At 42.2% G+C, this 24,510-nt stretch overlaps 1 protein-coding gene across 3 annotated transcripts in view; it reads left to right on the plus strand.

The window, feature by feature from the left end:
• SEPTIN2 (septin 2) overlaps positions 1-18,349 on the plus strand; it is a 34,394-nt gene extending 16,045 nt beyond the window's left edge. For all 3 annotated transcript variants that reach the window (XM_083178194.1, XM_083178195.1, XM_083178196.1), the window contains exons 4-13: positions 5,892-5,978; positions 6,710-6,833; positions 8,526-8,660; positions 9,662-9,779; positions 11,757-11,858; positions 12,293-12,438; positions 13,443-13,529; positions 13,864-13,921; positions 14,029-14,108; positions 14,200-18,349. In XM_083178194.1, coding sequence (XP_083034320.1) covers positions 5,892-5,978; positions 6,710-6,833; positions 8,526-8,660; positions 9,662-9,779; positions 11,757-11,858; positions 12,293-12,438; positions 13,443-13,529; positions 13,864-13,921; positions 14,029-14,106 — 935 coding nt within the window. In that variant the 3' untranslated portion in view covers positions 14,107-14,108; positions 14,200-18,349. The remainder of the gene's footprint in view (positions 1-5,891; positions 5,979-6,709; positions 6,834-8,525; positions 8,661-9,661; positions 9,780-11,756; positions 11,859-12,292; positions 12,439-13,442; positions 13,530-13,863; positions 13,922-14,028; positions 14,109-14,199) is intronic.
• The last annotated feature ends 6,161 nt before the right edge of the window (positions 18,350-24,510 follow it).

The following is a 24,510-nucleotide window of genomic DNA, read 5'->3' on the forward strand; positions in this document are numbered from 1 at the left end:
TTGATTTTACTAAATACCGTTTCAGAGCCATTCTCACTGCATAAAAAAACGGCTCTGAAGCGTGTAGGACTCTGCTTTTTAAATGTTTGGAAATACCGGTTATCTTTAACCGGTAAATGAACTCTGGTGCTTTCCCACTGCAGCCTTAAACGTTTTCAAATGGAAAAAAAAACGGCAATATACCGTTTAACAAGTGCGGTGTGAAAGGGGTATTTCCTTTCCAGTTTTTTCATTTCTCTGTACAATTATATTGTATTTTTAGTTTTTTTTTATGGTGTCCGTCGACATGGACACCGTCTAAAAAGTGTCTGTCGACCTTATGGCAATGTCTACCATTTTCACATGTCGCCCATTAGTCATCTATCTAGTGACTGTCGACGTAGACCTGGTCGACACCACTATACCGTAACCTAAATTTATCAACCCTATTAAACGGCTTACTTGTGCTGTCCGTTGCCTTCTAATTCCTTGTGACAACAGAAACTTGATAAAGGCTCGAGCTTGGTCAAAACATAGCATTCAGAAGGGAAATATCCACCAGATCTGTAATTGGTGAGGTTTCCTTTAAAAAGAGATCATTTTAGAGTGTGACCAGTTTAGGATGGTGGGAATCTTTCCCTCGGATGACACATCCTACAATAATGTATAAAGTACAGATGACTTCACCACCAGATGACGCTAATACTGGATCTAGGCTAATATAAAAAACAATCTCCACATAAGAAAGTTCCCAGCTGACATCCATAAAATGTAGACAGGGCCTCACTGATAGACCCAGATCAAGTAGGATTCATCCCGGGTAGACAGGCATCTGATAATACTAGGCGTACTATCAACCTGATACACCACATCACCTCTTCCAAAATTCCAGCAGTCGCCTTAGCACTCGACGCCGAAAAGGCGTTTGACCGTATCTCCTGGCCCTTTCTATTTGCGACGCTCTCCACCTTTGGCCTTCAAGGTCACTTTCTCACGGCCATTAAAGCCCTCTACTCACAGCCCTCATCGACAGTAGCGACTAACGGTCTAAACTCCTCACGGTTTCAGTTGAAAAATGGCACACGCCAAGGCTGCCCCCTTTCACCCCTGATCTTCGCCCTGTGTATCGAGCCCCTTGCAGCTCGTATCCGTGCTAACACCGACATAGGAGGTATCACTATCGGACATAATTCGTACAAGATATCGCTTTTTGCGGACGACGTCCTCTTAACCCTTTCAAACCCGCTGATATCTCTTCCCAACCTCCAATCAGAACTCAGTCTATATGGTTCCCTCTCAGGCTATAGAGTTAACCACACCAAATCTGAAGCGATGGCGTTTAACATCCCACCCCAAACATATGCTTCCCTCACCTCATCCTTCCCCTTCCTCTGGAGACCACAATCCATTAAATATCTCGGAATAAACATTACCAAAACTTACTCCGCTCTCTACAAGGCCAACTTTGACCCCATTATTAAGGTACTTACACAAGACATGATTAAATGGAACCGACTATACATTTCATGGATTGGCAGAATAAACACCCTCAAAATGAACCTACTCCCTCGCATTCTATACTTATTCCAAACAATTCCAATCTCGGTACCGCGCTCAACCTTTACCTCTCTCCAAAAAATGTGTCATAAATTCGTCTGGGCCAATCGTAAACCAAGAATACGGCGCTCGATTTTAACCAAACAGGCCGCTCTGGGGGGACTGGGATACCCTAATCTATACGCATACTACGTAGCATGTCAACTTAATCATATTATATCCTGGCACTCACCACAAGGCACTAAGAAATGGGTGGATATAGAAAATGCCCTACTTCAGGGAAGCCAACTAGATTATTTCTTGTGGCTCCCTAGATCCTGCAGACCACCCTCGGCATACCTTATACCCACGGTAAATTTTACAATCCGCCTATGGGACAGAGCGTCAGCTAGCCACAACCTGTCTTCTCACCCATCTCCGCTGACCCCAATCTGGGGCCACCCGGCATTTATCCCGGGAACCGAACGCACTATGGCAGACACATGGCGATCTCGCGGAATTACCAGATTTATCCATCTCAGAGGCCAAAATGCCCCGTCCTCCTTTGAGGAATGCAGAGAGCGCTTTGGAATACCCCACTCTCATAACTTTCAATATATCCAAATACAAAGCTTTCTCAATTCTCAAACGAGATCTACTACAATGAGACAACCCTCTTCATTCGAAAGGCTATGCTTATCCTCTAGTTGCAGCAAAGGGAACATCTCTACAATTTACCACTCAATTTTGGCCCCCGACCCACCACCCCGCGAACCACATGAACTAGCCTGGGAAGCAGATCTTTCCCAACCAATGGAAGACGAGCAATGGGAAGAAATTAGATTGCGTATAGCCAAATCCTCCCTAAGCGTAGCAATTAAAGAAACGTGTTACAAGGTTTACACCCGATGGTACTTAGTGCCCACCAAGCTACACTCCATATTCCCTGCTACATCGAACCAATGCTGGAGGCTATGTGGACAAGTAGGTTCCTTTTTCCACACATGGTGGACATGCACCTCTCTTCGTCCATTCTGGAACCTGGTTGAAACCCTGATTAGACAATGTTTGGGACAAAGGCTCGACCTCTCCCCTACTATCGCCTTACTTCATGCCCCTATCCCCGATCTCCCTAAACATCAGGACAAACTTACCATGCATATATGCATGGCAGCCAAATCTCTAATAGCTAAGCACTGGAAAGATACCAATGCACCCTCCCTGAATGCTTTGATAAATAGGATTAACTACATAGCCGAAATGGAATATATCACTAGTCTCCGGAATAATTCTGTAGCCAAGTTCCACACAATATGGTCCCCGTGGTATCTCTTTCGTGTTCTACCACTACCCGGACTCCGTTGAGAGGGCACTTCTTCTTCTTCTTCCTTGACTCTTTCCTATTATATACATATATATATATATATATATATATATATATATTTTTTTTTTTTCTCTTTACCTGTTTCCCTGTCACTTCACTCTGCCGCAATTACTTAGCGATTCTTTCGACCCATTTAAATTTAAATAGATAAATGTTCATGTGTAGGTATGTACATGTATACAAAGCTCTGAAAGTGTTTATGCATTTGCATACATGTCTTTCTCTTCCCCTCCCCTCAACCCCCCTCCCCCCCCTTTTTTTCCCCACCCTCCCATCTCAATCCCCTTTAACCAACTTTCATGGTTTTGTATTAATACTGTATTGACTATAAAACACAAAATTAATGGCCACGTGGAATAGTAACTGACATTATACCCATATTGAGTGTCTTTCTATGGTCTCTCTAATCTCTCAAATGTATATAATGTACTCTAACTTACTATGCATATTGCTAATGTTAAGTTGTTATACCTGGTCATTCTCAATAAAAATCTATTGAATTAAAAAAAAAAAAAATGTAGACAGAATCTTTACAAAGATTGTGGTGTAAAGATTATCCCAGCTATTTGTAATGTTGGATATCTGGCCACTGATAAATAACCCCTTCTCCAATCTCCTTTTATCTGTCAGCTTAAATGGAATAGAACCACCTGGAGAATCCTATTTTAGAAAGACTTTTGAAAAAAAAAATCTTCTACGAGATTAACTTGAATGCTTCAACATCAAGCTATGGGGGGAGTTCAGTTTTTACCCCTGCATGTGATTGGGCCAGTTACTGTTACAATGATACGTAAATACTAGCAAAGGGGCTGTGAACAAAAAGCTGAAAACCTATTAGTAATCCCCCACCCCTTAATTTATGATGTAAATTATTTTTTTATTTTTTCTACCTATGGATATACAGGGATACGATCTTTAATTTTTCATCACCACACCTATCACAAAGAGTACTCGCTAATAGCATATGGTTATTTACTGAATGCTCACTAGTTATAGGAATCTTCTAAAGTGAGATACAGAAACAAGCCTACATACAAGCAGAGAAGGAACAGGGGTGGGTTATACTGTAGGGGCAAATGTGCAGGCCTCCATATAATCCTAACCCCTCTCTCAGCCTCCTTGGCCCTTATTCTGATCGGTGCGGATATATCCGCGTGCGTTCGGCCCGCCGATGTTTTGTGTCTGCGCATGTGCAGAGGCGTCTCTGCGCATGTGCGAGCGGGGCGTACGGCCAAATCCCGTATGATATGTGAACACTCCGAACAGGGGGTGGAGAGGGGCGTGAAGGGCTATTTGGGCTCATTACCATATGCATACGCCCCGCGTTTCATGGGAGTTCCCATGAAAACGCTGGGCGTACGTATGGTAATGCGGTCGTGACGCACGTGTAGGGGGCGGACATATGACATCGCCGGATGTCAGCTGCCCGCCCAGATCCCTGCTTTTGCACGGAAAAATGTCCGTGTGGTCTGAGGTTGCGGGTGCTGGTGGAGCACACGGTCCTGCATTCGATGGTCTGCGACCATCGAATGATGGGGGAGGTTCCCTTAGATGGAGGAGGCGTATTCCGTGAAAAATACACGTGCGGTCCGTTCGGACAGCTTCTTACCGCATACGGACGGAGTTGGCGATCCGTATGGAAGGCGGGGTTTCGCACGCACGGTCCTGGCCGCATAATCGGCTCCGGCCGCACCGATCAGAATAAGGGCCCTTATCCGGACACAGAAATAAAACAAGAGGAAAACAAAATTGTATGGAAAAATGAACGCAAAGGGGTATTTATTATGCATAATGTACTATGTAGTAGAGGCTCTGGTACAGGGAACATCACACGTTAATACTGAACATTGTTGTACATATATTAGGGAAGAAGCTACATCCTTGCTAGATACCTATAGCTTGTAATAACCTATGATTGTAACATTAAGCATTGGTATACATCCACTTAGATTTGCTCTTCCCTATGTCTTTATAATGGCAAGCCTAATTGAGATGCTCCATATAGAGAACCTGTGAAGGCCCATACACACTGGGCAACATTGGGATGAGAGCAGCTCAGTTTGCTCGTCCTGAACTGCTTTCAGCTCAAAGCTGCCCAGTATATACGGGGCAGCGATGAGTGAGTGGTGAGCAGGGCCGCCAAGAGAAATCCTGGGCCCAGGTACAACTTCCTGGGGCCCCCACTGCCGGAGCTCCCCGCACACTCAGTTGACCCTTGTTATGCCACTGCTTCCAAGGTGGATACAGGGACAAAAATTGACACCATAATGCCTATTACACATGTCACACACCCATTACATATTATAACACATGTCATAATGCTTATTACATGTTATGCCATACCGTAGTGGCCAGTACACATTATACCATACACTGTAATACCTATTACATATTTTACCACATGCCATAATGCCTATTACACATTATTCCACACACCGTAATGCTCATTGCATATTATGCCACACACTGTAATGTCTATTATATATAATACCGCACATATTATTCCACATACTGTAAGTTCCACTTACCTAAATGCTTGATGCCATGGGATTAACATGCTCTTTGCCATGGGATTAACATGCTCTTTGCCATGGGTCAACATGCTCTGCCAGGGGGGTTACATGCTCTGCCAGGGGTTACATGCTCTGCCAGGGGTTACATGCTCTGCCAGGAGTAAACTCCCAAATCACGTGGCGGGCTCTCAGCAGGCCCTGGAGTCGGAGAGCAGAAGGCCCTTTTGGCACCCCTGGTGGTGAGCTCTGATATTTATTACCGGCATCATCACTGGCCCAGACCCTCACCTGCTGGTATGAGCAGATTCCTTCATCTGGGGGACACTTCTTGAACATGGGTGTAGGCAGGGTTGAGCAGCTAGCACGTAATCTCTAATCTCTAAATTAATCTCTAATGTAATGTTATCCTGATCATAGGGACTGCTATAGATGGTGTACCTTTTTTAAATAATGTGTTGGGTTTTTTCTTCCTCCTTCAGGAGAATCTGGTTTGGGGAAATCTACTCTGATCAACAGCCTCTTCCTGACTGATTTGTATCCAGAACGTGTGGTGCCTGGGGCAGCAGGTGAGAGATGTTACTTATTTATTTTCCCCTTTCTAGCCCTCCTGCAACAACAAACGCAAGCTTTGTGGTGGTACATTCAGTAACTGGAGGCAGATTAGTTGCACTAGTGTAGTACCGGACAGTAACTTATCCTCCTTAAGCTTACTCGTGTTAACAGCTTTTTTCATTTATGCATGCGGATGAAGTTTGTTTTTGAATATAGATGGGACACATTAGCTAGTTCTGATTAAAGGGAAGAGTAGTTGCAAAGCCCAGTAGAACACTCTATTCCCTGAATTGGGAGGAGAAATCTCACTAATACCTGTGCTTATTGGATGTACAAGCTGCCATAACTCTATATTGCAGTGTTGTTGGCAGGCTGAGTACTCCGATCCCAGTCTCCAATTTAGGTCTAAAGCAGGGCTGGGCAAACGGTTCCTCGAGATCTACCGGTCCACGTTTTCCAAATCACCTAGCTGGTGCACAGCTGTAGTCATTACGAACTGTCAACATGCTGCATTCATTCCTACTATAGACCCACAGGTTGCCTGAAAAAAACATGGATCCAGATGCACTAAGATTCAAAAGTGATAAAATGGAGAGTGATAAACAACCAACCAATCAGCTCCTGCCTGCCATGTAACAGACTGTGTTATTTATAGACTGGCACACTTATTATATATAGTATCTATAACAGAAGTTTATCTGGTTCAGTTTATGCTGCTCACATGCGCTGTCTGTGATCTCTCTAGATAAGATTGAGCGCACAGTAGAAATTGAAGCATCCACAGTGGAAATAGAGGAAAGAGGTGTGAAGCTGCGTCTCACTGTGGTTGATACTCCAGGCTATGGTGATGCCATGAATTGCGAGGACTGGTGAGAGATTATTTCTTGGAAGCACATAACAATGGCACTTTCAATGTGATCTTGAAATCTCTGTAGGAAAATCTTTCACACACAATCTTCCCTCTCCTAAAGTGTTTTGTATTGGGACATTACAGGGCTGATTTATTTCAGTAATCACCAATCGGAAAGTTTCTAACATTCATAAGCTTCAGTATTGTTCTGTACCTGCCAGCGCTGGCTTCCTGTTTCGTGTGCCGGATGACTAACCGGTTGGGATTCCGACAGTCATTACACAGACGTCCCAACTGCTAAAACCCAGACAGATGGACAGCGGCTATTCTCCCTCGTGGGGGTCCACGACCCCCATAGAGGGAGAATATAGGAGGCGAGCGCAGTGAACCCGCAAGGGGCTTTGTTGCACTCGCCGCGCTGTCTAAGACCCGGCAGTCGGGATCCCAACAGCTATTAGCCCGACTGTCGGTGTGTTGTACCACACCCCCTGTTTCATGGTCATGCTGTCTTATACTGCAGGTTCTCTTCATTAGTTCAAAATGTGAGAACCAATGACGGCAAATTAACAATAAGATCCCAGGTCTTCAACCAGCTAATAATACTGATGTCCCTGAATAACAAGCCTATTGCAAATATGTAAGGAAGAGTGGTGATGTAGGAAGGAGAGGAAATGTACGGAAGGTGGATTGTGGATAGTCTTGCACTGTTGAGATCTAATAATTCTAGTATCTATGATTTGAAAGGAGTTGAGGGGTGAGATTTAATGGGATGAGAGATTTTGAGAGAAATCTCCAGTTTTTTTTAAAGCGGCAATCATTTACACTGCAAAATCAAACTGGTTTTGCAGTGTAAATGATTGCCGCTTTAAAAAAACTGGAGATTTCTCACAAAATCTCTCACTTTCTAGATCTCTCATCCTATTAAATCTCACCCCTGGTGTCTGAACCTATAATCCTCCTATAGAGAGAGTTTACTAGAACTTTAAGATTAAAAATTAAAGATGTTGCCCATAGCAACCAATCAGATTCTGTCTTATTTTCTAGGGTGCACTAGATGTTGCTATGGGCAACCAATCAGAATCTACTTCATATTTATTTAGCACCTTCTAGAAGATAGTAGACAGGATCTGATTGGTTGCCCATAGCAACAGCACATGTGAAGTAGAATACACATCTTAGTAAATTTCCCCCATTGTGAGGAGACCTGCAAAACGTGCACTGTTGGGGGTCCCTGAGGACCGAGGTTGAGAACCATTGATCTATCGTGTCAGATGTTCTTACAGCCAAATATTTTCATCCAAAAGTGATCTCCATATTGTGTGTGCTACCACGCAACTCTTCATACATAAGCCCCAATTCTCCTGGAGAAGATGACGACATGTTGCCAGGTTAATGTGTAGATATCTAGTTATAGGTGGGAAAAGGGGTATTACTCAATCCAAATGCTTATAAACATGAAATATCTGTGTTCATTATAATTTCGGCATTGTAAAGAAACCGTACAGTTTATTTAACTTCTGATGGGTACAACCCACGTCTTCAGCTGGTGATGTCCACACTTTTTGGCTTATAACTTTACACCTTCATAAATAAAAATGGTACATCAAAGCAGCGGACACAAATTAGAATGTAAATAAAGCTTTATGTTTAGGATGCTAGTTATGATTGATACATTATCTTTGTAACCTCTTTTTGTTTCTACTAAATGCAGTTTCAAGCCCATCATTCGCTATGTGGATGACCAGTTTGAGCGATATCTTCATGATGAGAGCGGTTTGAACCGACGACACATCGTGGATAACCGCGTTCACTGCTGCTTTTATTTCATCTCCCCCTTTGGCCATGGGTATGTGAAGGTCATGACTTGCTCCATTTCTGACATCAGGTCACTTCTGTATTATTGAACTGCTATCCAGTCACATTATAATGTAATCGGCAACGTTTAACACATAACCATAATATATCATCTATATTCACACACAGAATTGATGTTTGCTCTTGCAGCAAGGCTGGGGAACAGTGGACCATGGGCCTGCCTGTTGGGGCTGCATCTGGCACCTGAATTTAACTGTAAGCTCCTCCCCACTGCAACCCCAGAATTTTGCTCCTCTGTGGGTGCCCGTGGAGTACGGCATGTTTTCGAAGCGATGCATGACAGCCCTTATAAAAAAAAAATTTAAGCAAGGTACTGTGCACTGTAGCAGCGGGAGGTGAGGGTGTGGAAACTCAGGATTGAAACTCTCAATCCTCTGGTACCTTGGATTGGCTTTGAGACTCCTTGTCATGCTGGGAGCTGCTGTGCAGCAGGCCTTAAGCAGTGGTGTGTGGCTAGGTACTTGTTTGCTCTGCAGCATCTGATCCACTGCTGGTGCTCAATGTTGCCTGGCACATGAGCAAATTGGTCCACCAATCCCTGGATTGAAATCCCAGTAATTTTACTCCTCCCTACCGACATTCTCATCATATTTTTGAACTACAGTTTAATTACGGTGCCAGCTCCAGACCCAACCTACAATCTCGAGGTCCAATATTCAAAACAGCCTGCTTAAGTGAAAAAATCATATTAATTTAAAAAAAAGGTACTTATGTAATATCTGGACTCCCGTTTTTCTTATGAGACCACGTCCCCTCGCGGGGCTCGCTGCGCTCACCACGCTTCGGGCGCGGTGGCTCGCTGCGCTCGCCACACTATATAAAATCAACTCCATGCGTAGTTGGATAGTAGGGGTATGAAAAAATGATGTGCATTTAACATGGGAGTCCAGATAATACATAAGTACCAAAAAAAATGTTTTCAATCTATGGAATACTGTACAAGTATATTGATGATGCAGTCGTTTGTTGCAGTTTAAAGCCCCTTGATGTGCAGTTTATGAAAGCGTTACACAACCGCGTGAATATTGTTCCTGTGATCGCCAAAGCAGATACTTTAACTCTGAAGGAGCGTGAAAGACTCAAGCGAAGAGTAAGAATTGTACAGCGATTATGAACCAACCTTCTTGCCATGCCCAAAATATTGCATAATGCTTGTACCATATTGCTTATACCTCTTAACTATAGCCTTATTGGTCTCTCAGTATACATTTTTTAAGTAACGTTTTGGTTTTTCTTTTTTTAGAAAGAGGTGCACTTCCATTTGTATGAGTTGTGATCATAGTAATGTACACATATCATATTCTGCCATAGGTTGCGGTATGTTTTGACATTTATGGGACGATTAAATTAATATTTTTTTTTGGGGGGGGGGGGGGGGTGTAACAAAAGTAATGGGCATCCATCAGAAAAATATTATTTGTTCTTCGGTTTGGGACACTTTTCACACACTTTAGCTCCCATCTCAATAAACTGCAAACTGAAATGTCCCTGACACACTAAACCGCCACCCCCAAACAGCTATTTGCGCAAGTATTTAATTGATCCATAGGGCGCCATAGAGAGTAATGCCAAACAAATCATACACCCCCCCCCCCCCCCCCCCCCCCCCGCAGAATTTTAACATGTTCTAACTGTGAACGTGATGATGATTTTTGGCTGTATGTATATGTTTACATAGTAGTAAAGGCCGAATATAGATGTGCGTCCATCGAGCTAAACCTTGGTTAGCATGTATGATCCATTAGCTACATCCCTTATGATATGCATTGTATTCTGATATATTTAAAGACCGATTATGATTGTTTGTACCCCTGGATGTTTTTACCAAATAGATGTTTGTCCAACCTTATTTTAAACATATTTATTGTGTCCGCCGACACCTCCTCGTAACGCCAGGAAGAGCATTCCACAATTTATCTGCCCTGATCGTAACATGTTTTCATTCTAAGGGAACAAAATCTTCTGTCCTCTAGTCTAAACTCATGCCCATGTGTCCTAGAGTCCTTCCTTACAGGAAAAAAGGGCACCAGATAGTCCCTTATAAAATAAAGCATGCCCCCCCTTAAACGTCTCTTCTCTAGCTTAAATAATCCCAATTTCTCCAGTCTGTCTTCATAGTTTAAATTCACTATTCCCTTTATTAGCTTTTTTGATCTTCTTTGGACTTTTACCAGTTCCATGGTATCCTTTTTATAGTGCGGGGCCCAGAATTGTACTCCGTATTCTAGATGCAGTCTAACCAATGCTTTGTACAGTGGCATAATTACATTTGAGTCCTTAGGCTCCAAACCCCTTTTTATACAGGCTAGTAACCTGTTGGCCTTATTTGTTGCTACATGACATTGAGCACTACACCCCAGTTTATCAATTTGGACTCCTAGATCCTTTTCCTGTTCTGAGTTACCCACTGCCTCCCCGCTTAGGTTATAACTAGCACATTGGTTATGTCTCCCAAGATGCATAACCTTGCATTTATCCACATTGAACCACTCTTTTGCCCACTCGTCTAGTTTATTAAGATCGCTCTGAAATAAATATAAATATCTAACTATACCCTGAAAGATAATGCTTTGAAAGCTAGTAGTTGTAGTTTGACTCGATCCCAACAGATGGCAGTGTTTTGGAGCCTCATGGACACTAGATAGATAGATACATGCAATACAGAACTATACACAATCTCTTCTGCAAAAGTAGGAGAAGCAATTGGGCATTTTCACATTGTCTCATTTCATTACGGGAATACAAAGGAGCAGTGGCGATCTGTGCAGAACTCTAAATACACCATTTATAGTTGTGTGTTTTGTATCTAGTATAAGCTGGTAATGATCGCCCACCCATAGTACTGAAGGGCGGGAAGGCACACTGCTATATACGTACGAGATATGCATGCTGACACGTATGCTTTTTGTCCTGTGCACACTGTGTGGGAGTACATACATGTACATCCAGTTGTCCATCTCTGCATATTGCCCATATACTTAATGCTGGTGTATGGATTCCCATGCTTTGTATCCTTAGGCACGTTTGTAGTTCCTGGGATAAAATTGCAGTTTTGGTTTTCTATCAGGTGCTGGATGAAATTGAAGAACATGGAATCAAAATTTATCAGCTCCCAGATGCTGAGTCAGATGAAGATGAGGACTTTAAGGAGCAAACAAGGCTTTTAAAGGTGAGTTTGTTCTAGATCCAGTTCTATGTATTGGTGTTCTCTATCTGTATTTTTGTTCCTCTCACTGCCTCTGTCTACTCTAGTTTATTCTACTAATTCAGCTTGTTACTTCAATCATTCCACTGCAGCCTCCACATTATACTTCCCAACATATAATTTGTTATTCTTACAACCTGTTCAATATGCTGCTTCAATCTACTATTAACTTGTTATTGTTTTTTATCCGTTTATAATACATTATATTCTCATATGCGCATGCGCATGTGCAGGGCTTCTGTGTGGGCTCCTTCACCGACTTGCACAATTGGCGCAGCAGGTCAGATCTGTAGGTGTAGCATGCTAGATCTGTTAATCAGGTGATCAAAATAAATCTGGTCCAATTTCCATGTGCGACAGACCTGTTCCATGTGTTTCCACTGTCTTATGCTTTTTAGGCCAGTATCCCCTTCTCGGTTGTTGGATCAAATCAGCTGATAGAGGCCAAAGGTAAAAAGGTCCGAGGTCGTCTGTATCCATGGGGTGTGGTTGAAGTAGAGAACCCAGAACACAATGACTTCCTGAAGCTGAGGACAATGCTCATGTAAGTGTAGCTGTGTACTTTGATACCTCACTGAAACCACCACCAGAAAGTTCAGAATGTAGCAGTTGGAGATGTGTGATCACGGACAGTGGCCAACCATGTAATGGGCTATCTGAGCCTGACTTATCTGGATGTATCTGCCATCGTACACTAGTGCGTTTTTTTTCCTTTTTTAATTTATTTTTGGACCTTCTCACACGATTGTGATACATTGGGATGATAACTCCTGTGAAAATTGTCAATTCACATATCTTTTAATTCTAATGCGATCCTGTGTGCATTGCATCTGATCCAGAGACTGTCACTGCTGCAAAAAGGATTTATAGTATCCCACAACAATGAATGGGATCACATGCGATACAGATTATGCAATGTGACTGATCTAGCCATAGAGTTGCCGAGGTATTGAATGCAAATTGATTCATCTGCTTATCTGAACTGCTGCCTGAAATAATTTGTTGTGAATTCTCAGAGTGAATACCTAAATCTGTTAATACCTCAGATGGTAATGCGAGGTACAGATCACATTCACAGCACATTCTGCTGTAGCCCCTGCGAACAGGGAAATACAGCAGACAAGTGTGAGCATTTCTTCAGTCTGGTTTGTTGTTCAGTGTGGCATAAACACTCCAGCTGACACGTTCCATTTTACCCAGCATGACGCGTTCCATTTTACCCAGCATGCCTGTGTTGCACATCTTTAGTGTGAATCAGTCCTTATAGACAAAGTCCTGTTATGAAAATGAGTGGGTAGGTATATGAAACACTGTTTTCAGAGTAAGGCGTGTACAGAGCAGACGTGCAATCCGCATACAGCACCTCTATCTTCCTATTTTATGTTTGATACACTTGTATAATAAAATAAGGTTAAGACTCGGGACAAAGGCTGAAATGTTTTGTTGAGGAGTAGAAATCGGTACAATAGTGAGTTATTGGGTTGTGATCACGTTTCCGTCTTTACCATTCCCGTGTAAGTACAATGTGTTGTCTCCTCTTCTCTCCAGCACACACATGCAGGACCTGCAGGAGGTGACTCAAGATCTACACTACGAAAACTTCCGCTCAGAGCGTCTGAAAAGAGGTGGCTCCAGGTACAACGCCAACATGTTCGGCGCTGTCTTGTGTGGGGTGTAGTTTACATTGTTGGCTGTATATTACAGTTGGGCACATGAAACCAGATGTACACATCCTGGGAGAGAGTGAGAGTACCAACCAATCGGGTCCTGTCATTTTCCAAACAGTCTGTAACATGACAGTTGTTGTTTGGTTTATCTCTACCTTTTTTTTATTTATTTTTTATTTCTCTCCAAGGTTTAGTACTTTATCTCTCTCCAAGCTTTAATAAACTCCCCTTTTACTCAACCAGCATATGATGGACCCAAATGATATTTTACATTGTAAGTATTTGTTGTCATTTTCTTACAGCAAAGTGGAGAATGTGGAAGTGTCAAAGGACCAGATACTGCAGGAGAAGGAAGCTGAGGTAAGACCTCCTAATGGATGACTATAGCTAAGTGTTACCTTGCAGCCTCTGATACTCATGGAGCCAGCCGCAATATAGTCCCTGACTGTTCTCCTCCTGCTTTACAGCTTCGACGCATGCAGGAGATGATTACAAGAATGCAGGCGCAGATGCAGATCCAGAGACACGGAGAAGGTGACGTGTAGTGGTAAGGCTGCATCCCTTATCTCTCCCTCTATCCCCCCCCCTCTCTCACCCTCCTACAGTACTCCTGTAACGTCATATATCCTTCCTCCCAGGTTCCTGATCACGGTGCAAAGCAGGAGCTGTGTTCTCTGCAGTGACCTATCGTGCAGTATACATACTGACCAGCTTTACACATGGTTATGTTTTTTTTTTTTCATTTTTATATTTTTGGGAATGGGGGGGGGTCAATATATTTTGAGTAGTGGCACATCTATTTTATAACTTGTACATAAAAAGGCTTTTTACAAAGTATAGTCTGTTACATCAATTGCTCATTGGCCGTCACATAAGCGTTCACTATAAGCCTTTGTACACCGTTCACTGCACTAGGTTTGCATACTCCTATTTACCTTTTTAATTCATAGATTTTATCCTTACTTATCACTCACTTGACATCTCCGGTGAAGTTTGATACATTTAGTCACTTAGTATTTAGAACCGGAAACATTCTGTGACACCCAATAAGAAATCGGGAGAAGAAGGAAGAATTGCACTCTGACTTCTGGACATCTGTCATTGTCTCTGACCTGCCCGGTGCACCCAGCAGTGACGGTAGAGAACCTGGGCTACGATTAATGTTACTGGATGGATTATTCCATTTGTCTTCAAATATGATCTCAGGCCCCACTAACACTTAATATTTTCCCTGTGAATTGTATATTTTACAGTTGCTTTGTCTTTTATAAAACCTGTAATGTTTGTACAACATTTTTGTAAACTAATGGGCCTTAAAAATCATTCAAGTCCTTCAGGAAAGTACCACTATAACTTTTTTTTTTTTTTTTTAATGAACTAGTCCAGAAATGTTACATATTAAAGATATTCAACGCATGGGTTTTAGACTGTAAAGCATCCTTGATAAAATGTGACATCATATAGTGTTAATTATTGAAGACTTATTTCAGAACCAAGCTGACACTTCATACTCAGCACTGACATGTCTGGGAATCCATCAACACTATATAACCTTCCTACATGTATTCCGAAAGCTTCAATCCCAGAATCCATACTGTAAGGTCTCTCGCAGTATTGTAAAATACACTTCATTCTGTAGACTGTTACATATGGCTCTTAGCATTTAAGGGCAACTTCCCTAAACCTAAGATTTAACAATAAGACTCTACCTCTAATTCAAGTTGGTTATGGTATAGTGGATCGAAGCGGTTTAGATCGCCAGTCTTATTGTCGACTATCCTTTTTCACGTTTTTTTGGTGCTGAATGTCACAGTGGACACTGTAGATGTGCGCTCGCTATACTTTGGGCATGGTGCCTCGCTGAGCTCGAGCCACTGTTATCAGAGTTGATGTACAGTGAGATAATAAAGTAATGAACCAAGTCGACCTGTGACCTTCCGCACCAAAAAAAGTGGAATAACTTGTGTCAACCACACTCTCGTCGCTCTAACACGGCTATCTAGCTTCCGTAACTGTCAATCTAGATGTGGTAGACTATCTTTAGGCATCTAACGTGGTCGACCACAACATGGTCCGTCTAGACATTGTAAATCAGTCAACCGGGTACCAATTCGCTTATGGAGGCTCAAAGTGATGTTTGCTGCACTGGTGTCTTTTAAACAGCCGCCACTTTATTTTGGAGTGTCTTCCACCTGTGGTTCTACGAGAGGTTTCCAGTGCTACACTGCTGGTGCGGGTATATACTGAAATCACCTGCCCTGTGCTTTGGACCCTTAACTCACCCGTAGTCTGGGAGTGTTCTATGCACTCATGTTACATACATATTTCAATGATTAATGTGGTTAATGCTTGCACTGGTACTTCAGCTACTATACTGGTTACAGACTTCATAGTATTACCAGAGTCCCAGCTACAATGTTTCCTAAACTTGCGTTATCCAAACTCCGCTGCAATTAGCCTCTGGAGTTTGGGCTCCACTGTTACAATTAGATTTTTTTTTTTTTTTTTTATATATATATTTTCAATTTTGTATCCGGTTTTAAGGTTTCTGGGGTTTTCCTCCAAAGTTTAGGTTATTTTTGTGTGATCATATTAGGTAGGTATGTATTTTGTTATATAGAACATATTTCCGGAAGTGTACTTGATTTGCCTCTTGACTACGCACGTGCTGGAATAACAATGTTACTCCTTTTTTCAGAATGTCTTTTTGCCTTAAGGGAGGGCTCATGCTATATGTGAAGTTCTAATGGTTTCTTGCTATCTATGAATTCATTTACTGTCTTTTTAGAACAGATCAATTCTGATTTATACTGAAAAAATCTGATAATTTTTTTTTTTTTCTAGTGTGACTTGTTTTCTGGTTCCAGATTAAAAGATCTACAGTGTCTAGATAGACACAAAAAGGTTGACTTTAGCAAAGTCACACTTTTTTTATTTATTTAATCACCTTTGCATGTGGACCAATTAATGTCTTGTGTAGCCTCGTATGGCTCACTTTGCTCGACATTCTTCGGCCTGGTGCCCGATCAGCTCCGAAAGCATGAGAAAGTCAGACCAAAAAAATAATGAAGACAAAAATCATGTCAATTTTTTTGTGTCAATCTTTTGGTGTCCACCTATTGACTTATCTAGTCACTGTAGATTTATCAACCGGATATCTTGTCAGAAACGCAAATGATTAGAGACCATACATGTTTATTGCAGACAATGTATCCATTCAATACCATTCATCAGTACATGCAAAATAGTACATCTCCCTAAAAAGAGTCTGCTCTATGTAGGAAACCTTTTTCCCTCAATTGTTTTTAGCTCTGTGAAGCTCTCAACCCCTATACATGTATATTTTAAGTGGTCTTGAAATGATAGTTCAGGTCATCGATTACTAGTGAAGTTAGTCAGGAAGGACCGTGTGTAGAATAATCATTGACAAGGAGTTGATTTCTCCTAACTGCTGTTACTCCATTTCTGGATGTAGTGTAATGCCGCCTGAATATGACTGCAGTGCTGGATGTCTACCGAACTCGGACCTTTTTTTTTTTTTTTAATGGGCTATCATTTACAAGGCAAAACAATACCTTTTGCCCCTTTAAAAAAAAACATTCTAGTTAGACCAGTAGCCCGCTTTTCCACCATACTCCTCTAACGTTACATTCCACCCAATCATTCACACAAATAATTTTGAGGTCAAGAAGTCTTCTTTACTGATGCCACTGCTTGGGTGCTGGACAGGATCCCGACAGTCCTTTACCCGACGTCGGGATCCCGACTGTTAAAACACTGACAGACGGGTTCACGACGGCCACCGGCTATTCTCCCTTGTGGGGGTCCACAACCCCCACAGAGGGAGAATAGAGTAGGTGGTGAGCGTAGCGAGCCACCGTGCCCACAGAGTGGCGAGCGCAGCGAGTCCGCAAGGGGCTTTGTTGCGCTCGCCATGCTGTCGGAGTCCGGCCAGTCGGGCTAATGACTGTCCAGATCCCGACTGTTGGAACCCTATATCTACCCCCACTACTTATGGCCGCTACTTCTAGAAAGAGTCAGGAAAATGTTGTGTCCCATGGCCGCTATTCTAATCGCGTGTTTCTTCTGATAGTTAGTTTATGCTGAAATTTGTAGTACCACGACTGTAAGCAATATACAGTTTACCTGCTCACTTTCCAATGTTCATGCTTTTGTGAACACACAATGAAGAAAGTTGCGGTTTCATTATATATCCAGACGGCCATTCCTTGATTTCTGTCCATTCGACTGCCAAAAACTGTTCTATTTATAAAACAAATGATTTTGCCATATCCTATGTGTGTGCTGGGAATCGCCATAAAGCAGAATACTTGCAATGGAAAAAACGATTTCCGCAACTGTTAAGGGTTGTAACCATTTGGTGGCCTAAAGAGAAATCAGAATTCTTTCTTGTGACTTATTCTGGTTTCATAATTGGGTTATAACCGGTCTTCTGATTCCATCATTAAATAAGTGTATTTTTTTTTTTATGATGATCTTCAAATGTAAAGTGCCTTGCAAGACAACACAGAATTTTACTGCATCTTGGGAAATTTAAACCAGGTGTCCTGTATCCAGCTTTAATGTGTTCTCCATTCTATATCTATTTAGCTACGTTATTGTATAAATTACTGCCATGTATCGGAGGAGATGTACTATCCAGCCTTGATTGTATTCTGCATGTAACTGCTGACCCTTTTATGATGTTATACAAGGGTGTCTGTTTTTCTATTCTGACTTTTTCATTTTGTTTTTAAATAAATATATCTGGCATAAACTCTTCTATAATACTTTTGTGTCTCCTAAATTTATTGACCAGATAAAACAAAGCCATCAAACCTATTCACATTGCAAAGGGACAACAGAATACATTTCAGGTTGAATATCCCTTATCCAAATATCCGTTGACCAAATTTATTCTGAAAGCCAGTCTCTAAAATGTACTTATTTCTTTTTTGCTAAAAACCAACTGGGGACATCTGTAACTTGCACTACTGAGTATATGATATATAACTGTCACTAAACTTGTACAAGAAAATGTTTTGAGACCTTGTTTCACACAAAAATACAATCTGTTTGTGAATTTCATGTGCTTTTACAACTTAAATGCAAAATACCCCATTGAAATATAAAAATTCTTCCAAAATACAGAATACAGTTATCCAAAATGCTTATGGTCCCCCAAGCATTTTGGATAAGGGATACTCAACCTGTATATACAGTTAAGCTCCTAAGTTTACATACTCTAGCAGAATTTGTGATTTTTTTGGCCATTTGTCAGCGAAAATAACTGATAACTTACAAACTTTTCTTTCACTTATGGTTAGTGGTTGGGTGAAGCAATTTATTGTCAAACAACTGTGTTTTACTCTATTAAAATCATAATGATAACAGAAACTACCCAAATGACCGTGATCAAAAGTTTACATACCCTGGAGATTTTGGCCTGATACCCTAGCACACCCTTGTGTGCATGTTATGTAAACTTATAAGCACAACTGTACATATCAAAAATACATACGTGTAAAGTGACCTTTGAAGTAACAAAAAATTCACTAATGTATATTTTCCAGCAGACTATAAAAATGGAGAGCTCAGTAATGTCTGTAAACAAAGTCACTAAAATATCTGTACAAACTTCACCTATATACAATGGGAATGGTATCAAAATGGGGGTCCCCTGTGATTTACACCAATATCCAACCAAGAGGTATCACAGAAGCGGTTTATTATTGCCTCTTTCATGACTGTAGACAAGGTTTGTATGTATGGAAGCCAGATGTCAAGAAAATTTTCAGATCTTTTCTCTTTTTACATATTGAGGCTTCGGCCAATTCATAGAAAATAAAAAGGTATTTCTGGGATGTACTAAAGACCGTGGGATAGTCAGGAAATACCCATTGTGACAATATTGTCTTCTTAGTGGCTGCCGCTAATATAAGAAGTAATTTAAGGTTACTATTCGATAATTTACCCATGTCTTTAGAATACACACGTAAAAAACCCTCTCGTTTTTTAAAACTGAAATTTTATCTTTAACCCCTTCACGACATTTGACGTATATATACGTCATGGCCGGGAAGTACTTCCCGACACATGACGTATATATACGTCATGACTTCAAACTGTCACTGCGTCTAGAGACGCAGTGACAGAGGGACGATGTCTGCTGTCCCTGACAGCAGACATGTCCCTGCATGCCCAGGGGGGGCTGCGATGCCGCCCCCCCGTCGGCGATCGCTGTGATTGGCTGTTCAGTGTGAACAGCCATTCACAGCGTTTTCTGTGTCACCGGCGAATAACGTTCGCCGGTGACACGGGATCGGAGGTGATTGGTGCTGTAAAGTACAGCACCAATCACCGCGGGGTGTAAGGGTGACACTGGTGTCACCCCGCCCGCCCCCAAAGGCCGTGATTGGTTCGTCGGACCGACGGACCAATCACAGCCATGGAGGGGGGTTTAAACTAACGGTGACTACACTGCAGACGCCATTCCGGTCTGGAATAGCGTGCAGTGCGGTCACCGTGCCCAGCTGCCGCCATATACTGACCAGAACCTTGCTCAATACTTACCTGATCACTGCTTGGGATCTTGCTTCATCCTGTGCTGTGTTGTGCTGTGTTGTGCTGCTGCAGTGTCATCGAGTTAGAGAGAGAGAGATAGAGAGAGAGAGATAGAGAGGCCTAGTGACTGAGAGTGCTATATTTTGTGCTGCTGCAGTGTAATAGAGTTATAGATAGAGAGAGAGAGATAGAGAGATAGTGACAGATTGTGCTATATATTTTTTATATAACTGACTGCTGCCCCCCCTTTTGTGCTGATCAGTATAAATTAACTGATCAGCAACTTTTTGGGGGCGCAGGTTTTTTTTTATATATATATATATATATATATATATATATAATATACCTGTCAGTGCTGCTGCAGTGTCATAGAGTGATAGATAGTGAGAGATAGAGAGAGATAGTGACAGAGAGTGATAGAGACTGCTATATTTTGTGTCTGCTGCCCCCCTTTTGTGCACCCCCAGCAACTTTTTGGGGGTGCAGGGGTTATTTTTCATATATATAACTGTCAGTGCTGCTGCTGCAGTGTCATAAAGTGATAGATAGTGAGAGATAGAGAGATAGAGAGAGATAGTGACAGAGTTATAGAGAGTGCTAAATTTTGTGTCTGCTGCCCCCGCCTTTTGTGCTGATCACTATATCTGAGGTGATCAGCAACTTTTTGGGGGTGCAGAGGTTTTTTTTTTTTATATATATATACCTGTCAGTTGCTGCCAGTTGCACTGTCAGTTGCACCAAAGGTTGTGCACCTGCTGCCCCTCACTGGTAATCAGTGTCGCATCACTGATCACCTTTTTTTTTTTTGTGGGTGCTGTGGGGTCTTTTTTTAATTTTTTTTTTACACACACTGTGATTTTGTGGGTGTCCTGTGGCCACTGTGCGCTGATCAGTGACGTACATCACTGATCAGCTTTTTCGGCACAGGGTTGATCTATTTTTTATTTTTTTTTTGATCAAATTCCTGTTGCCTTTGAGCGCTGTTCAGTGACGGACGTTACTGACCAACATCTGTGCTCAATTTTTGGCGCAGGACCTTTTTTTTTTTTTTTTAAACCCCTTCAATTTTTTATTTTTTTTTAACCCCTTCAATTTTTTTTTTTTTTTTGTATAAAGTATTTTTTTTTTCTGCACTACATACACACTACACACTACATACCCCCCGGGTTGAAATAAAGTTTGTACCCCCCCCCCTACACTATACACGTGTTGAAACATTTCACTACCAGTAACACAAAAATAAAAATGGCATCCCAAATGTCATCCCAAATGTCATCCCAGTCATCCAGAAGAATGTATTCAGTGGAGGAGGCATATGCCATGCTTGCCTCTGACTCTGACACAGCCAGTGAGGCAAGCGGGGAATTTGAAGGATTCGTCTTAAGCTCCTCTTCCTCCTCTGGTGATGAGGGACCCCCTCAAAGACGCCCCCGTAGAGCAGCTGAGACCCCCCCCCCCAATAATTGATCTCGTATGGACCCCACCACCAGACAATTTTGAGCCCCAGGTTCCTGAGTTTTTGGCCATGCCAGGAATCCAATTTGATTCCACAGGTCTCAGAGAAATTGACTTTTTCAAATTATTTTTCTCTGATGATTTTATAAATTTAATGGTGGACCAAACTAATTTATATGCCCAGCAGTTTATTGCTCAAAACCCCACGTCATCATTTGCTAGGTGGACCCCTGTAGATGCAGTAGAGATGATGACGTTTTGGGGTCTGGTGTTTCATATGGGCATAGTAAAAAAGCCACAAATTAGGCAATATTGGAGTACAGATGTTCTGTACAGCACCCCATTTTACCGTATGGCCATGACTCGGACTCGTTTTGAGGCAATCCATAAATTTATACATTACACCGATAATGCACAGTGCCCACCCAGAGATGATCCCACCTTTGACAGGCTATTCAAAGTCAGGCCGGTCATTGATCATTTCAGTGCCAAATTTGCAGAGCTATACATCCCTGATAAATGTATTAGCATCGACGAGTCCCTTATACATTTTAAAGGAAGGGTTAAATTCCGCCAGTACCTTCCCAGTAAGAGGGCAAGGTATGGCATAAAAATGTATAAGCTGTGTGAAAGCACCACAGGGTACACCCACAAGTTTAGGGTATATGAAGGGAAGGATTCAAGAATTGAACCGCCAGAATGCCCCCCCTCCCTCGTAGGTGTTAGTGGAAAATTTGTCTGGGATTTAATGCACCCCTTCCTGGATAAGGGTTATCACCTCTATGTGGATAACTTTTACACCAGCATCCCCCTGTTTAAGGCCCTTGGTTCAAGAGGTACAGCAGCTTGCGGTACTGTGCGCAAGAACCAAAGAGGCCTCCCCAAAACGCACATTGCCCAAGTACTAAGAAGGGGTGAAAGCAGGGGAATATGCACCGAAAATATGTTGTTGGTCAAATATAAGGACAAGAGGGATGTCCTTATACTGACAACAATTCATGGAGACAGTACCACCTCCATCCCTGTACGAGGTACCAGTACCCACACCTCAAAACCAAATTGTATCCTAGATTACAATAAGTACATGGGCGGAGTGGATCTTTCAGATCAGGTACTGAAGCCGTACAGTGCCCTGCGGAAAACAAATATCTGGTACAAGAAGCTGGCCGTGTATATCATCCAGATGGCACTGTATAACGCTTACGTGCTATTCCGTTCTACCGGCCAGAGGGGGACATTTATGCACTTTCAAGAGGAAGTCATAAAGGGCCTAATATTTGGGAACCAGCAGGCAGAGGGCCCCAGTACTTCTAGTACTGGCCCCCGTATTGTACCAGGGCAGCATTTTCCCAACGAAATCCCCTCCACTGCAAGAAAGGGCAGGACACAAAAAAGGTGCAAAGTTTGCTATAAAAAGGGAATAAGAAAGGAAACTATTTTCCACTGTGAAACTTGCCCCGACAAACCCGGCCTATGTATAAAGGAGTGTTTCAAAATATACCACACATCTATGGATTATTAGGTTCATCATTTCACCGTGCTTCGGGGGTCTTGCTAATGCCACATAGCACCCACCATTCATTCCACCAGAATCTGAGCTGCAAAATCCAAAAATCACTCCTTCCCTTCTGAGTCCTGCCATGCACCCAACTGGTATTTTTTGGTCACATGTGAGGCATTGCCGTACTCTGGAGAAATGGGGGCACAGATTTTGGGGTGCTTTGTCTCCTTCATTCCTTGTGAAAATGAAAAATTTTGAGCCAGAAGTACATTTTTGTGTAAAAAAATGTAATTTTTCATTTTCACAGCCCAGTTGTACCAAAATTGGTGAAACCCCTGGGGGTTTGAAATGTACACTATACCCCTAGATGAATTCCCTGAGGGGTGTAGTTTGCAAAATGGGGTCACTTGTGGGGGGGTTCCACTGTATTGGTAATGCAACATAGCACCCACCATTCATTCCACCAAAATCTGTGCTCCAAAATCCAAAAATCACTCCTTCCCTTCTAAGTCCTGCCATGCACCCAACTGGTATTTTTTGGTCACATGTGAGGCATTGCCGTACTCTGGAGAAATGGGGGCACAGATTTTGGGGTGCTTTGTCTCCTTCATTCCTTGTGAAAATGAAAAATTTTGAGCCAGAAGTACATTTTTGTGTAAAAAAATTTAATTTTTCATTTTCACAGCCCAGTTGTACCAAAATTGGTGAAACCCCTGGGGGTTTGAAATGTACACTATACCCCTAGATGAATTCCCTGAGGGGTGTAGTTTGCAAAATGGGGTCACTTGTGGGGGGGTTCCACTGTATTGGTAATGCAACATAGCACCCACCATTCATTCCACCAAAATCTGTGCTCCAAAATCCAAAAATCACTCCTTCCCTTCTAAGTCCTGCCATGCACCCAACTGGTATTTTTTGGTCACATGTGAGGCATTGCCGTACTCTGGAGAAATGGGGGCACAGATTTTTGGGTGCTTTGTCTCCTTCATTCCTTGTGAAAATGAAAAATTTTGAGCCAGAAGTACATTTTTGTGTAAAAAAAATGTAATTTTTCATTTTCACAGCCCAGTTGTACCAAAATTGGTGAAACCCCTGGGGGTTTGAAATGTACACTATACCCCTAGATGAATTCCCTGAGGGGTGTACTTTGCAAAATGGGGTGACTTGTGGGGGGGTTCCACTGTATTGGTGCTTTGGGAGTCTTGCTAATGCAACATGGCACCCACCATTCATTCCACCAAAATCTGTGCTGCAAAATCCAAAAATCACTCCTTCCCTTCTGAGTCCTGCCATGCACCCAACTGGTATTTTTTGGTCACATGTGAGGCATTGCCGTACTCTGGAGAAATGGGGGCACAGATTTTGGGGTGTCTTGTCTCCTTCATTCCTTGTGAAAATGAAAAATTTTGAGCCAGAAAGTACATTTTTG

This window comes from Crinia signifera, chromosome 3, assembly GCF_055691185.1.
Source record: "Crinia signifera chromosome 3, ASM5569118v1, whole genome shotgun sequence".
NCBI classification, from domain to species: domain Eukaryota; kingdom Metazoa; phylum Chordata; class Amphibia; order Anura; family Myobatrachidae; genus Crinia; species Crinia signifera.